Source organism: Aricia agestis, chromosome 7 (assembly GCF_905147365.1).
Source record: "Aricia agestis chromosome 7, ilAriAges1.1, whole genome shotgun sequence".
In the NCBI taxonomy this organism is placed as follows: Eukaryota; Metazoa; Arthropoda; class Insecta; order Lepidoptera; family Lycaenidae; genus Aricia; species Aricia agestis.
The window spans coordinates 876,979-893,709 of NC_056412.1; the positions used below are offsets into that span (position 1 = coordinate 876,979).

The 16,731-nt window shown below is 39.3% G+C and overlaps 1 protein-coding gene across 2 annotated transcripts; it reads right to left on the reverse strand.

The window, feature by feature from the left end:
• Positions 1–10,769: 10,769 nt before the first annotated feature.
• On the reverse strand, positions 10,770–12,647 carry LOC121729150 (protein LSM14 homolog B-B-like). 2 transcript variants are annotated; one of them, XM_042117558.1, is made up of 2 exons: positions 12,159–12,647; positions 10,770–12,059 (listed from the first exon to the last, which is right to left on the reverse strand). In XM_042117558.1, the coding sequence occupies exons 1-2, from the start codon at positions 12,583–12,585 to the stop codon at positions 11,128–11,130; spliced, it is 1,359 nt and encodes a 452-aa protein (XP_041973492.1). In that variant the 5' UTR covers positions 12,586–12,647; the 3' UTR covers positions 10,770–11,127. The 2 variants fall into 2 exon arrangements, with proteins under 2 accessions (XP_041973492.1, XP_041973491.1); XM_042117557.1 differs by having other exon boundaries at positions 10,770–12,647.
• Positions 12,648–16,731: the final 4,084 nt, after the last annotated feature.

Genomic DNA, 16,731 nt, shown 5'->3' on the forward strand with positions numbered 1-16,731 from the left:
TTTAAAACGTTAATGAGTAATAATTTTTGATAATTATAAAATAAATAAGACAAAAAATAAAGCAGGTAGGTATAGAAATCTGTACATATTAAGCCGCCCATAAGCGGCAGCGAGTGCGAGCGAGACAAATATTTTATTTATTTATTTAAATCAGGCTACGTAGGCCCATATAATATATACCTTAATGACTAACATACATAAAAATTATATAAACTTAACAACTACACATTATCACGAATTAACGGCGACGTGACGCGCGCTTCATTCCGGAGTCTCCCCCGGAACCTTCGGTAAACCACATCAGTCGGCCAGAATTCCTCCGCTTCAAAGGTCGGGAGAAGATGCGTCGGTACTCTCACCACAAAGGAACTGAAGCTGACCTTGTGGCGAGACTGCAGACGCTCGACCCTCAAGTGGAGGGATGTCTTCTTACTGATGTAGTCCACGACATCTTCGACCTCCATGGACCAGTGCAGGCGGGATATGTACAGGGGCGTCGCGGGGACCTCGCTCCGCAGACGCAGCTCAGGTACATATGGCGCGGTGCCGCGATGGTTGCGGGCGGCGGGCTTCTTCTTCCTTCTCTCCACCAGTATGAAGCCCTCCTCATCGCACCTCCTGCTCTCGTCCTTGCCAGGTCGAGAAGACTTAGCCTTGCGGCTCTTCGTAGCCTTGCGGTATAAGCGATCTATAGATCATTACCGGTTTTGGCAAACCGACGACATACGAACAGTTGCGAAACGAGTAGCCGAGTGCAAAGCCAGGGGCGCTAAACCTTTTCCTGTGGTTCAATATTATTACAGTTAATAAAGCGAGATGTAATATTTGTAATGCAATATAGCATAAATGTAAAGCACAATACACAAATGAACTGTTGATGAAAAAGCTGATTATGATACACCTAAATGAGAAAAAGCGGTATGAGCATGGTTTAGAAAATGAGAAAAGTACACAATAAACTTTAGCAAAAATAACTACATAGCAATACAAGCAAAGCAAAAGGCACACTACGTTAATTTGTTTAAATCAGCCTCGTTTGATATTATAAGGACAGGCGATTTATCATTTTTGCGTACATGTATTTTGCAATATTTTACCCATACATACTGCAGTCCCTTTAGTTTTGAAATCTCTTTAACTCGAGTAAGCAGTTTCTTCATGTCAGGAACAAGGTGGTCATTGACATATATAAGTTGATCGTTTCCTCCCATCCCTATATCATTTAGACTTATTCGTTTCCGTGCTCGAGTAGCGGCAATAAACTCCTCTTTGACGTACCGGTTTATAAAGCACATAATGATTGACTTTTCCTTCGAGCCGTGTGATGGAACACGAGCTATGTAGTTAATTTGAGTCTTCGGAAGAGAATAATTCACAACTTTAGCGATCGAATCAATAAGAGAAAATAAATTTTCGTTGGGCTTCACTGGAATACCTTTAATTTCAACATTATTTATGCGAGACCACTGCTCGCGGCTCACACTATCTCTCTTGAGCAGTGCAATGTCTTTAGTACAAGAAGACTCTACTTTCTGCGACTCTGAAATATGTTTTTCTATATTCTGCACTTTAGTTTCTAGGTCATCCAGTCTAGAACTATTAAACTCACAGGATACTTTTAACTCCGAGATTTCCCTTTTAATGGTCTTCACATCTTCAAAGAGTTCGGGGAGTTTTCTCAATTGAGACTTCATCTCCCGCAGCTCCGACATAATCATCTCGAGGGTGACAGCCCCAGATTCGGATACAGTCGGTGATCGCGAGCCCGTAGCTACCTTACACTGGGGACATCTCCACATAGCCCGTCTATCAGCTCCAAGTTTGCGATATCCAGACTCGGAGATCGAAGCACAGGAGAAATCCAAATTCCGTAAACAACCATTACAGAAAACACCATCAGTGAATGAAGAACTGCATGCATCACACTTCATTATAGCGAATGATTTTACGGTTGACAAAAAGGTTGGAAACACCTGACTCAATACGTCGCAACAGGATTTACGTGTTGTCAAGACTGATGCCGAAAGCGTACTGATTCTGATAGACGTCATATTTGACGTATATTACTATAAAAACTACTAACGAAAATTGGTTTGAACGAGATCTAGCTAGTAGTTTTTTTGTACGTCATAAGTAGTAAGCCTTAAATTAACTTTCATTAAATCAACTGAAATATAAAAATAAATCGAAAACCTTTTAATTTCATAAAAATAAACCTTATTGCTGCTGCGGAACCATTCATGGGCGAGTCCAACTGGCCGGTTTTTTTAAACGGGCAAATGGCCCACCACACATTCCCACCACTGCAATAGGTACATAAACATCATAAATTTTTTTCGCGGCTTGTGTTGCATTTTTACCTTTTTTGTAATAAAATTTTAAAATGTATCGAATTTTTTCATTAGAATCATTCATTTTAACAATAAGAAAAACAAATGAAAATCTCACATTTACCTAATTTGAATTTGGAATTGTCTTCTGTAAAATTAAAACTTTTTAATGATACCAAAATCAGCCAGATACAATTGGTATAGCCCAAGAGGTTTTATGACAAGTTCATACATACCATAATGCGAAAAACTTTTTCCCCAACCTATTATTATGTTTCAAATCAAATCAAATCATTTATTCACATAATGTAGTTTATAAAGGTGTTATCTTATGTCTAGTTTGTGCTTACATTATACCATTAAAATGGTGTGTGAGACTTAACATTTTAACAATAGTAATTAATTCAACGTTAACTCATTTACATGCTTTCAAGTCTAAATATATAAGAATAATTTAATAATAATAGAAATAACAGTTTGTCAGGTAAAAATAATAAAGTATAGAGTCAATCAAATAATTTTAATATAAAAAACAATAAATAACAATTCATTAGTATAAGCAAGTCATAAAAAAAACAATTCATTAAATAAAATAATAATTATAATTATAAAAAAATAGTCGTTGTGAGTATACATGTCAATTGATTAAAATTATTTAAGTACCTATAGATTTTGGTCATCGTAGTAATTATAACTAAAATAATATTATTAATAAAAAGTGTCATTTAGATATTCATCAATTTTATAATAGCATTTTTCCGTTAAGAGATTTCTAAGTTTTCTTTTAAACAGGTTTACATTAAGATCTTTCAAATGCTTTGGAATCTTATTGTAAATTTTAGGTCCCCTACAATAGACACTTTTTAGCATCATTTCTGTTTTGCACTTTTCTACGCACAGTTTATCACCGTGACGCCTGTTTCTTATTACATTGTCTGAGTCTAGAAAATAAATTATTACTACTATTTACGAATAAGGCAACTTCAAGCACATATAAAGATGGGAGTGTTAGAATTTTATTTTGTTTAAATAACGGTCTACAACTGTCAGTAATTTTTATTCTAAACATAGCCCTTAGGCACCTTTTTTGTGTTCTAAATAGAATTTTATTTAAAGTTGAGTTACCCCAAAATATGATTCCATATCTTAAAACAGACTCCACTAGACCATAGTAGGCAATAATAAGAGTCTCTTTAGTGACTGTTAAAGATAGCTTGTTTAGTGCATATGTTAAACTACTTATTTTTTTTAATCACTTCTTCCACATGTTTTTTCCAATTTAATTGCTTATAAATTTCTATACCTAAAAATCTTGTGCTATATAAGTAATTCTTCTATTGTTGTGTTGTCATAAATTAATTTAATATTAGAAGCGTTTTGATATTTTTGGTTAAAATGTATAATTTTTGTTTTCTTAAGGTTTATTATTAGATTATTATTATTTAGCCATTGAATTATAGAATGTAGTGAATTAATTATGTCAGTTTCATAAAGATTTATATCATTGCAATTGATGGTTATTGTGCTATCGTCAGCAAATAATGACATGGGATGTTTTACGATTTTTGGCATGTCGTTTATATAAATAATAAATAAAAGTGGTGCAAGAACACCTCCACCACCAGTCGAATCGCCTGTCCAAGTCGAATCGCCACCCCATTTACACGGGTGACTAACGGGCCGATTTTAGTCACCCGGCAAGTCACCAGACGAATCGCCTGTCCAAGTCGAATCGCCACCCCATTTACACGGGTAACTAACGGGTCGATTATAGTCACCCGCAAGTCACCAGTCGAATCGCCTGTCCAAGTCGAATCGCCACCCCATTTACACGGGTGACTAACGGGCCGATTTTAGTCACCCGGCAAGTCAACAGTAGTATTCGCAGCAAGCGATCGCTTGCGACTGAGCGTTTGCACGGTCGATTTTAGTCACCAGCCGCATGCGGTCTTTGGCCGCACGATTTTGGGGCTTGCGACTTTAGCCGCATGCGGCGCGGCGTAGTCGGATTGCTATTTATACGGTCGATTTTCGCCGTGCGGCGGAAATCGTGCGGCTTTAGTCGCCCGTGTAAATCGGCCATTACTAGCTGATGACGCCCGCAACTCCGTTGCGCCAAAATTCGTTTATCGCGCGGGAACCGTACATTTTTAAGACATCCAGGCTCAGAAATCGTGTTGACTTGTGTAATTACTAATAAGTCCACTAATTGATTGACATTATATACTAGCCTACATAGGCCTTTCGAAAATATTGCATCGATCGCCGTTTTTTGGTCACGGAAAAAGAGAACAAGAACTTTTACAGTTTCAGAATGTAATTTTCCATTTATTTAGTCCGTGGGCAAAGTTAAGTTGATGAAAAGTTATCCATACGTCTGTAGTTTGAATTTGGCTTTCTGAACTTGCGCCCGGGTCCCCCCCCCCCTCCCCCTCTCCTAGATCCGAGCCTGCAAACAACACTTACACACGCTCGTTTTGCACGCTATTATATATTATAAACATTGTCATATGAATGTGATTAACAGCTTGTAAATTATTTATTACAATTACAAAGCAAATGATCCACAGCCAATGACTGATTTTGCAGGCAAATTCCAATCCAGTAAAACTATGTAACAAATGTGACAATGATAATATCGAATGTACAATTAATAATGTTGTACTCTATCACATCATTTGGATCCACCACTCTAACAAGGGTGAGCAGCCTCACTATCAATTATTCTACTCAGGTAACTAATGGAGATTTATTACACATTATTTTGCCTGGCGGAATCTATTTCGCGTAGTACAAATTTGCACGTTAAACTTCCGGGAATTTAATCAAATTAAAGTATCGGAATTAGTTTGCTCGCGCGTCAATCGCTCGATGTTAAATACTTTTAGCGCGCGTTTTACGAGGCGCCGATAATAGTTGTTGGCTCTGAGCACGAGCTGTCAATATTATGCTACTAGAGCAGTGGAATTTCTCTAACGATATGGAATGGTGAAAGTATTTTAAGCGTCGCGGGGTACTTTTTCTTCAATTAGTGTGCTACTCGATGGAAATTGGAATAATTGCTTCGACTCATAAATTCGTAGCGAGTGAGTGATTATTTTTTATTTCTAGCGTCCCTGAGATATAAATAGGCCTAGTTGATTTATAGTCTAGATGCAAACAAACAAACTTCCATTTCTGCTGCTACAAGATAACCCGGGTAAACTTCATATCCTCCTATCTTATGTCCCCATATAAACCTTCCCAGGACTTCATCTAATATTTCAAGACTAAAACTTGCCAAATCGATTCATCCGTTTTCGAGTTTTGGCGAGACTAACAAATATTAAAAATCATTTTTATTAATACAGATAGTATCTAATAAAAATTAAAAGTCTAACAAGCTTTGGCCGGATAAATTAAACACAGAAATCAACTTCGCCATAGGGTCCAGAACGTTTCAATCAAAGTTGTCCCATACATAATTCAGTAAGCCAGCCGTAGTAATTGAAAGGCGCCTCTCCCATGCTAATCGCGCCGACACCTCGCATCCATCACCATTCACCGCATTAACAAACTTGTGCGTTTGCAGGTCTTCATTGCGTGGTTTTACTTTCAATTCAATAAGTATACACTTTTCTTGAACTTATTCCACTTTATTATATTATTATTAGATTTCTTTGAAAGTTATTTTGTATACGACCGGTTTCGAGAAAATCATCATCTGCTGGCGTAGCATGGTCACCATAGAAACAGTTTCTTTCCACGGAATCGACATACTGACAGATTTTATCGACAAAGTGGCGGATTTCCATTGTCTGACTACTCAAAACTACTGAAAGTATTTCTATGGTGACCATGCTACGCCTCCAGCGTACCTAGCATACGCCAACGAGATATTTCACTCTCGACATAATTAAATTTTGACATTATGAGACGAGTAGTTACTCGTCTCATAATGTCATAATCTCGACATTATCTCGACCAAACTCTATAAAAATGTGTTATTTCGATGATAGATCTACGCGAGAAAAAATGTTTCTCATGCTAGGGTGAATAGAGATGAAGAGACAAACCATCAAACATCGAGAAAACATGTCGAGTGAGATATCTCGTTGGCATATGCTAGGTAGGTAGGTGTCTCCCGCGTAGGTCCGGCTAGGCCTCGGTGCCAGAGCTACTGGTGGCGCCCTGAGCTCACACAACTCCGAGAGGCATATGTGGCGGCCCGACGTCTTGGCCTGTCCCTCATGGACAAGACAAAGAGCGGCCTTAACGGACGCCATCGGACCGGACCTCTCGCTGCCGGCACTGGTGCAAGCCATGCTGAGCAGCGAGCACCAATGGAGACACGTGGAGAGATTCGCCGAGGAGGTGATCTCTACCAAAGAGGAAGCCGAGCGAGTTAGAGAGAGGGAGGCGCTCGACCCTCAATGAAGACGACGGCCGAGGCGTAGACGGAACGTCCAAAATGGCCGAAACGTCCCGCCTTAACAGGGGTACTCGGGGTGGCGGTGTGGGGACGCCGCCGCCCATCGCACCGAGTCCCGAGATGGTCGTGATGCGCCTCATGTTCCTGCGCATCGCGACACCATCGGAGCAGGATGGCCTAAACAAGCCCCCCGTTTGGGGCCTCTGTTCGGCCTAGGGGGCCAACACCCCCACCAAGAAGAGGGGCCTGCATAAGACCAAGCAGGCGCTGCGCTGACGGAACTACGGAGAAATGCTCGTCAGGACCCGTGCATCCGCCAGCTGTAGGAGTCAGGAACATCGCAGTGTCGTTTTAGTGGGTAGGGCCGCGGCACTCACCATCTTCGCCGCGACGAGCCCCACATATCCGCAGTGGGAGTCCCCATCCCCTGCGTCGAATGCGACACAGCATTTCACTGCGTAAAAAAAAAAAAAAAGGTAGGTAGGTGTCAAAACCGGGCGAGTAAAATAACATTTTTGAAAGAAATCTAATTATAAAAGTGAAATAAGTGCAAGAAAAGTGTATAATTATTGAATTGAACATGGATTTCCACTAAGAAGTTACAGTACATTCAATATCATGGTTTTACTTTATTTGGTCTAAAAACAAGGCCTTTACATCTATGGATGATTTTTACAGTATTTTTAGAGCGAAATAATTAACCACTCTTCAAATACTGTAGCACCTTGGATAAGATTTTAAATGTCCACATGATTGCCGGCATAGTTTATCCGATTTAGTGCGGTGTCATTTTTGGCAATTTCACGCGCCTGGCTGCTAACAAATATTTCGTATCTCCTCTGAGGCGCCTACCGCCAGGAACTTTGATATCTCCTCTCGGGCGCCACCCGCCAGGGATTGTAATTTATCGCTGTTTCGTCTGTTTCCAATTGTTTTTCTTTTAGTAGCGACCCAAAAGCGAACGTGAACGGAATTATAGTTCATTTCAATTATTTAAAAGTGATTATTTACGTGTACAAACAGAAATGGAAAGTAAGTAACTTATTTTTATCAGGTGTTGTAAACCTTTGGCTATATTGATCAATTTATTTTACGCCAAAAAATGTATCTACTTTTTATAGCATTTTATAAACAAATAAACATTGTTTAAGTGGTAGTTTTTGAATGAAATATCTGAATTCAACAAATCAAATCAAAAAAGGAAATGATGTATTCTACGAATAATAAAAACTAAGAAAGAGTAACTGCGTCAAAAAAATTGTTCCGCGAGCTTCAAAAAGAAACCAGAATACATGCCAACTTTATGCAAAAAGAGACCCGAATACATGCATAATTTTGTTTGAGCGTTAGTGTTTCATAGCTATTGTCATATTTTAGTGTGCGAAAAGGAACCAAATTCAAAACGGTTGAAGTATAGGAGTTACGTTTCCTTAGTTTTTATTATGTGTGGATTATCCAAATACATCCATTTGAATAAAGGTTCATTTTGGCAGGGTAATTCGCATTGAAAACTCTTTTACTCGACAGTGGAGTGAAAGCGGAGCACCCACTATTTTTTAGTGGGTAGACACTAAGACTACCATCTTACCACACTTTCGCCGGGTTAATAACACCACCAACTTTAGAAATGTTTGTTTCATACCCATGCGAAGCAGGGGCGGGCTGCTAGTTAGTTATAAGAATAAATTATGTTGATGTGAGATTTTGCTGGTGTTGGCGTTATATATTTATAAAATGTTTAGGACTCCTGAAGTGTAAGGTTTTATGCAATATCCTAAAACTAACACTGTACACGTAAAATACGTGACAAATAAAGCCACTTTCATTGAGGGGAAACCTCTGAAAAATGTAATTTCATCATATTTTTACAGGTAAACATTTTATCTCCTCTCGGGCGTCACCCGCCATACAGAAAAGCTACCCATGATGCCTATCGGTGACATCCGCATGGATACGGTTATACACACGTAAACGTTTATTGAACAACTTATTTTTCAAGTCTCAGTGTTTGTTACCTGTTAGGTTCCTCTGAAATATTCGGATAAAACTAGTACATTAATCGTTAAAATATTAAACATTCCTCTAAATATTCATATTACTAACAAGAAGCACATAATATTATATATTTAAAAATATAGAGAATTCGTTTAAGTCTAGTTGACAATATTAAAATTTGCTGCAAAACAAGATACGGCGCTGGTGACAGGACGTGCGGCTGGTCGGGTAGAGGCGGTGATAAATATAATATTCTGTTCACAAGCTTTTATACTTTGAATTATATTTTCGTATACGATATCTACATTATCCTTCTTACTAGCAAAAATATTTACAAACCAGACAAGTTGATGAATGGCAGTCTACCACCGTGTGTTTTTCGCGTAACTTTCTGCCGCGAACTGTAAAACTCTGGAACGAATTGTCGCCAGCAGTATTTCCGGACCTATACGACCTGCAAACCTTCGAGAAGAGAGCGTTTTCGCTCTTATAAGGCCGGCAAGGCACCTGCAGCTCTTCTGATGTTGCGAGTGTCCATGGGCGACAGTATTTGCTTTTCATCAAGTGACCTGCTCGTTTGCCCCCTTGTTTCATAAAAAAAGTTATTCAATCATCATTTTTGTCGGATACCCTTAGTAACTGTCCGCTGTAAAGTTACACTATTAATAATTATACCAGAGTTTTTCAACTCGAGGGTTCTGTATGGGGGCCGCCAGATGTCGAAAGAACTATTTCAGTTAACATCACAATAAACATAAGAAATTCATAAATCAGGATTTCGAAATATTTAACTCAAACTCAAACTTTTTTGTTCACAATTCGCTACAAACGTTTTCTGAACGTCTTTGGCGGTGGAACTACTGGTACCTACCACCGGTTCGGGAGCTAGCCTAACGAGAAGAATTCCGGCAACCGAAGGTAATTTAATAACAGATGTATTTTTTTCTTCCAAGCCCCGCCTCTCGTTACATAGTTTATATCCTCTTCGACAACCTACATCACAATCATAAATAATACAGCTGCGATAACCAAAATAGTGTCCGACACTAAGCCTTATCCCGATATTATCAGGTAAACCGCCGCAAACGCCTCGTTAGATAACATCATAACCGACTGCACCCGGTCCACGGATAAATCACTCGTATTTATAGCTAGACTATCCGCTAATCTGTACCAAATTAGTTGCCTGGGATAGGAAATTACCGCTATCCGGCCCAATCTGTTCGTTTGGGAGTGGATTTATGTTTTGTAATGACTGTCTGGCTTCATCGCATTGGCGCTGAAAAATGATTTCCGTGAAGATTTGTAGTAAGTAAATGTATATTTTCATCATTACAATCACCAGGTACAGTTGTCGAGTTACAGATTTACAAATATATTGTATTTAGTCAAAAAATTTATTTCAAACTTACACAATGATGCTTGCGGCTCGACTTTAAAAAAAATTACACATTGATCCAAGAAACGAAACTGTCCCTTTTAAGAGTACTAAAATTGTGTGACAACACTAAAAAATCAATGTAGCCTGCTGCAGCTCGGATCCCAAAGACAGGCAGCAGCACTTCTATACAATATAAACAAGTCTTTTACTACACATTTATTACATTCCAAAACTGCCATGGTGTGCAGTCCCACTTGCATGCCTTTATTATCTAAATACCAACAATTGATTTGCTCACTTTCAAGTTTATGAGATTTTTGAGCCAATATAATCAACACATGCAGACTTGCTGCTCTACTCTAGCATTACACTAGGGTGGGACCGCCTAACATCTTTCAATCTTTAATTTTAAATAAGAAACAAAGTGCGATGACACTTTAAAAATAAAACACATTAACTAACACTTGTTACAACTCCGATAGGCACAATAGCGCATAGTACGTGTGAAGCTAGGAAAATATATTCAATTTGGGCAATAATAAGTTTAAATTATTCTATAGGAGTCTATTTCCCGATTTTAAAATTATCGTTGACACCTCTATCACAGAATTTAGCCTAATATCGCAACGGTCGACATGCGACATATATCTAATTATAGGTAGTCAACGTAGCCCAATGTTTGAACACATAGCCTAATCATGTGTAACAATAAGAGAGTGGCCGGACAAAGATTGATTCTTCCGAGCTGACGGGAGTGTCCATTGTCTGCTTCCATATATTGGATACAACACTATCACACCAAAGCAATGTCCATCGTCTTGAATCCATACCGTATAACAACAACCCGTTACTTCAGCTTCTTCACACTATTGATTACATAATGAAACACTTCATTACCAGCTTACACTTTTCCGTTACTTATCCATTTGTTAGTCCTCGCGATAATAAATTAAGATTCTTCATACACTCAGCATCACACATCTACTTGGCTGGCATAATATACATGAGGTCTACTGAGCGGCGGCGGCGGCAGCGGTGGCGGGGGGTGCGGGCGCGTTCTGCGGGCGCTGCGGCCGGCCCGTGTTGTGCGCGCCCCGCCCGCGCCCGCCGCGCATTGGCCTCCACCAAGGATGGTGCGGTCCGTTATGCTGGTTATGCGGGTTGTGTGGGTTGTGGGGGTTATGCCGCCACGCCGCGTGCGGACGCCACGCCCCGCGACGCGCGGAAGCCACACCAAACGTCTCCGAGTTGAGCTTGCGCTCCGTCCGCCAGTCAGTCCGCTGGCTGCGGCCCTTTGACCTCTCAACAGCCTCGCACGAGATGTTATCGAAGAAGCTCTTCTTCTTATCGTATCCGCTGTAGGAGTCATCTTCTACCTCAGGCTCGCCGGCGCCGGTCTCGTTGCCAGAATCATCCTTCTTGTCCACTTCACCCTCGGCTACAGCCTCAGGCTTGACAACCTCATCAACAATCTTGGTCTTGGCCAGCTGGCTCCTAAGCTCCTCAAACTCGGTGTTGGCCTGCTCAAAGTCGTAGTCGTTCTCAAACTTGAGGGTATTCTTGTTGCGGGGCACGAATCCGCGGCCGCGCCCGCGCGACCTACCTCTCCAGCCACCGCGGTTGTATTGCGCTGAGAACAGAATGTTCTGCATCTGCTCTCCGGGCTGGTGGTTATTGAGGTTCTGCTGCTGATGGTGCTGCTGCTGTGGTTGCTGCGGGGGCTGCCCACCGCTGGGGTGTCGCTGACGCGTGCGCGACGTAGGCCGACCGCGCGGCGCCGCCGGCCCGGGCGCTTTGCCCCGACGGCTCTCGCGCTGCCCTGAACCGCTCGCAGTAGAGCCCGCCTGCGTGCCCTGATCAGACGTAGGGCTGTGAGAAGCAGCAGGAGTAGCAGACCTCGAACCACTCTGAGCACCACCTCCAATCAGGTCCAGCATCGAGCCTTGGTCTTTAACTTGGTTGTTGTGGTGTATTACTCCTGATCCGATGGGAGCCGTCACAGGTTGCGGGAGATCCACAGACGTCTGCGGAGATAACTCACTGGTCTTGTTGAGCTGTTGGTGCACACTGCCCCCGAAACCCGTCATTGGATGGTACTGCGGGTATTGGGGTTGTCCGACAACTGGATGATTGAATTGGCCAGAGTACTGGCTCTGACCTCCGCTGCCCCCGAGCGCAGCGGGCACGGACATCTGCACGATCGCCGGGTCGTTGGGCAGAGAGGGCACATTGTTGAGGACTCTGATGTCCTTAATATCAGATCCACGGAACAAGATGTAATCGTACACCTGACTCTGAGGAGCCACAGGGAATTGAGTCTCTCTGTCCTCAGTTCCGAACGATCGCACGCTAGCCAAAGCGATGGTACATTCTTGAGGATCAACTGTGAAGAGCCGGCCTTCGTAGCAAATATCGGCTTTCGATATTAGGCTTATCTTGGAGCCTAATTCAGGCATTCCAGAACTCATTATGACACTTTTCTAAAAAACTGCCGATGACAAAGATATTTTTCGATTTGTCGACCATTGACCGAGCCTAGCCTAATATTAGTATGACAGAAAATAGATAGGTCTATACTAAATCTAAACCTTTATTTTGGAAACCACAAAATATATGAGTGGTTATCTATACATGAAAATGTATATAACATACTTGTTTTGTTTACCAGAATATGACCCGTCGAATTTCATAATATCAATTCCCTTCTAAGTCCTGTTATAAACCTTCTCTGGATTTTCACGAATATTTAAACACTAGAAAGACCGGGGCGGTCAAATGACCGCATTTTCGTTTTTAATTTCCGATATTTTTGTTACCGTTGCATGAAACTCGTTTTCCTCTCGTGACATTTAATAATTTTCGATTGTTTAAATTGTGATAACGTGTTTTTAATGATTGGTCAATAATTATAAGTTTTAAATAGCAACCTACCTAGAAAGGCCGCAGCGGTCAATTGACCGCTTGAATAAAATTTCTAAAGAAAGTGGGTTTTTCTTGCAAGTTTTATTTTTCTTTCAAATTTTTTATTATTATTATGTTTTGTTTGTGTGTTGTATTTAAAATTTGATTTAAAATGTATAAAAAATACGTCTGAAATAGACTTGTCAATGACTCATAGGACAAAAGTGTGATAAATACTTTTATTTACATAAATGGTCTAAAATTTCACATTTTTATATTTAAAAATAATAGTAATATATTTACAAATTTAGTATGCGCACAAATAAAACCTTTTGCCTGTCCTGTTTTGATATTGTAACGTATTTCAAGTTTTTTGCCTAACGAAAACCTGCTTTTTGAAAATTATCAACGTTACTACAAAAATCTGTGTCAATTTTCATAGTATTGTTGCCTGAGTTGACCTAACACAGCCAGGGTTTATTAGTAGTTCGAATTTCAATAAAATATTTGCTCTAAGTTTATTTTATTTTTTGTTTTACCTACACAAACGAAGCAAATAACAAACTAAGGGTTGCGAATTGTAGTTCTATGAAAATATGATAAAAATTGTTATATTTATGCTAATTTTAAGTATATTTAATTTCTAAAGCATATTTTTTGTACTTTTTTAGCTTTAGTGATAAAAGATTTTTATATTGTGACCAAAAATACGACACGAAAAAATAATGATTTTGTCCTCCAATAGGGTATTTTCATCAAGATGTTCATGGCTTCTAGACGTGAATAACTGTACATAAGAGTAACTTTACCATTCTATTCCTAATATGAGAAAATATTAAATCTGAATAAAAACGGTGTTTTATGCTCAAATACAGGAACAAAACCAATAAATCTTGTGGAGTCATTATAATGTCATTATATCAGTAGCAGGTCTATAAAATGCTTTTTTAAATAATTTTCTTGAATATTTGTTCTATAATTTAATTTAGATACATTTATAAATAATTACTAGATTAATAAAATGCAAAAGCAAAATAGTAAGACACACAAAAAAATGTTAAAACATACGATGGGTCATTTGACCGCTCTTGGTCTTTCTAGGAAGTTCAGAATTCCGGTCTTTCTAGTGTTAAGACTAAAATGAGCCAGATTTCAGGCGTTGTCGAGTTTTGGCGAGACAAATAAAATTATTTTTTTTAGAACATACAAAATTACACTCCTGAGTGTTGGGTATTTTAGAATTATTAGGTGTTAAAAAATTTCGACAACATAATATAACAAAAGAACAGGAAGAACGTTTCTTCAAGACTTGACGCTTCGTATGGAAATTAATCATTTTAATTAAACATCAAGACGCCATAAAAACGGTCTACACTTTTTTATATTTTAATAATTTCTAAGAATAATTATATTATGTATTGGGGTATAATCTAAACTCTAAAGTATTTTTATTCGAAAACAGAACGCTTCACAAAAGATAATATTTTGTCAATTTTTTAGGGTTCCGTACCTCAAAAGGAAAAAACGGAACCCTTATAGGATCACTTTGTTGTCCGTCTGTCCGTCCGTCCGTCTGTCAAGACCCTTTTTCTCAGGAACGCGTGGAGGTATGAAGCTGAAATTTATATCAATTACTCAGGTCTACTGTCCCTTGAAGCTGTGAAAAAATCAAACTTCTAAGCCAACGCAATCAAAAGATACAGCCGTTTATGCCGCAAATTTTCGACACTTGCAAGGGAATCAAAACCTACAGGGTGCTTCCCGTGAACTCAGAATCTTGAAATTTGGTACGAAGCAACGTCTTATAGCATAGATAAAGGAAAAATTACGAAAACCATAAATTTTTAGTTACATCACATAATATATTTTTTTTTAATAATTTTAAACTTACTACCCATTTCCTCATAAACGCGTAGAGGTATTAAATTGAAATTCATACCAAATACTCAGGTCTATAATACCTTTAAGCTGTAACAAAATCAAACTTCTATGTCTACGCAATCAAAAGAAACAGCAATTTAAGCTGCATATTTTGAAACTCGCAAGTACTCGCAAGGGAATCAAAACCTAAAGGGTACTTCCAGTCGACCTAGAATCTTGAAATTTGGCATGAAGCAACGTTTTATAGCACACATAAAGGAAAAATTCCGAAAACCTTAAATTTTTAGTTACATTACAATATATATATTTTTTAATAAATATAAACTTATTACTTTTTTCCTCATGAACGCGTAGAGCTATCAAGTTGAAATTCATATCAAATACTTAGATCTAATTGCCTTTATACCCGTGAAAAAAAAAAAATTCTAAGTCAACGCAAAAACGCAAAACGCAAAAGTACAACCATTGATACCGCATATTTTGAAACTCGCAACTACACGCAAGGGAATTAAAACCTAAAGACCACTTCCCGTTGACATAGAATCTCGAAATTTGGTAAGAAGCAATAGCTTACAGCACAGGTAACAGAAAAATTCCGAAAAGCTTAAAATTTTAAGTAGTTACTTTGTAAACCTTGCAGGTTTGTACGGAACCCTCGGTGCGCGAGTCCGACTCGCACTTGGCCGGTTTTTTTTTTATGAAATAAGGGGACAAACGAGCAAACGGGTCACCTGATGGAAAGCAACATCCGTCGCCCATGGACACTCGCAGCATCAGAAGAGCTGCAAGTGCGTTGCCGGCCTTTCATGAGGGAAATGGGGTAATAGGGGAGGGAAGGGAAGGGAATAGGGGAAGGCAGGGAGGGGAAGGGAATAGGTTAGGGGATTGGGCCTCCGGTAAACTCACTCACTCGGCGAAACACAGCGCAAGCGCTGTTTCACGCCGGTTTTCTGTGAGAACGTGGTATTTCTCCGGTCGAGCCGGCCCATTCGTGCCGAAGCGTGGCTCTCAATTAATATTAATTTAGCATTTAGTAAACTTCTATAGACTTTAATGATATTTTATACAGGGTGTAAGAAAACTAAGTGATAATACTTTAAGGAGTGTATGAGTCCCTTGTATAGAGTTGAGTTTTGACTGTGAATGTAGTAGCGCTAAAAGGGCACTTTTTTAGGGTTCCGTACCCAAAGGGTTAAAACGGGACCCTATTACTAAGACTTCGATATCTGTCCGTCTGTCTGTCTGTGTGTCTCCAGGCTGTAACTCAAGAACCGCTAAAGCTAGACTTCTGAAATTTTCACAGATTGTGTATATCTGTTGCCGCTATAACAGCAAATACTAAAAACAAAGTAAATTAAATATTTAAGAGGGGCTCCCATACAACAAATGTGATATTTTTGCTCTTTTTTGCTCGATATCAGTAACGGCAATACATAGGCACTTGAAATTTTCACAAAATACTCAGTTTTATTTGTACTTTAATAATTTATAATAATATTTAAATAAATGAAATAATCAAGAGGGGCTCCCATACAAAAAACACAATTTTCAGCGTTTTTTTGCGCTATTGTGCGCGAGTCCAACTCGCACTTGGCCGGTTTGTTATTTTTTTATGGCAAAATCCATGACACTCGGGACTTGACCATAAAAATCACAAAAAATTGATCTTCCAGCGCTGCTACTTTCACGGTCTACTATATTATAATGAACCACACAATATACCCTAAAGTAAAATCATATCTGGCATTTTGAATCGAAGCGTTTTGCAATTTTTCACACTGACAGGTTTTGCTAAATACTCTTTAGGGAAATTATAAGACTATGTGGCTACT

Bases quoted from the DNA above. Each gene is read 5' to 3' on its own strand.
- LOC121729150 (XM_042117557.1), bottom strand. From the start codon at position 12,585: ATGAGTTCTGGAATGCCTGAATTAGGCTCCAAGATAAGCCTAATATCG.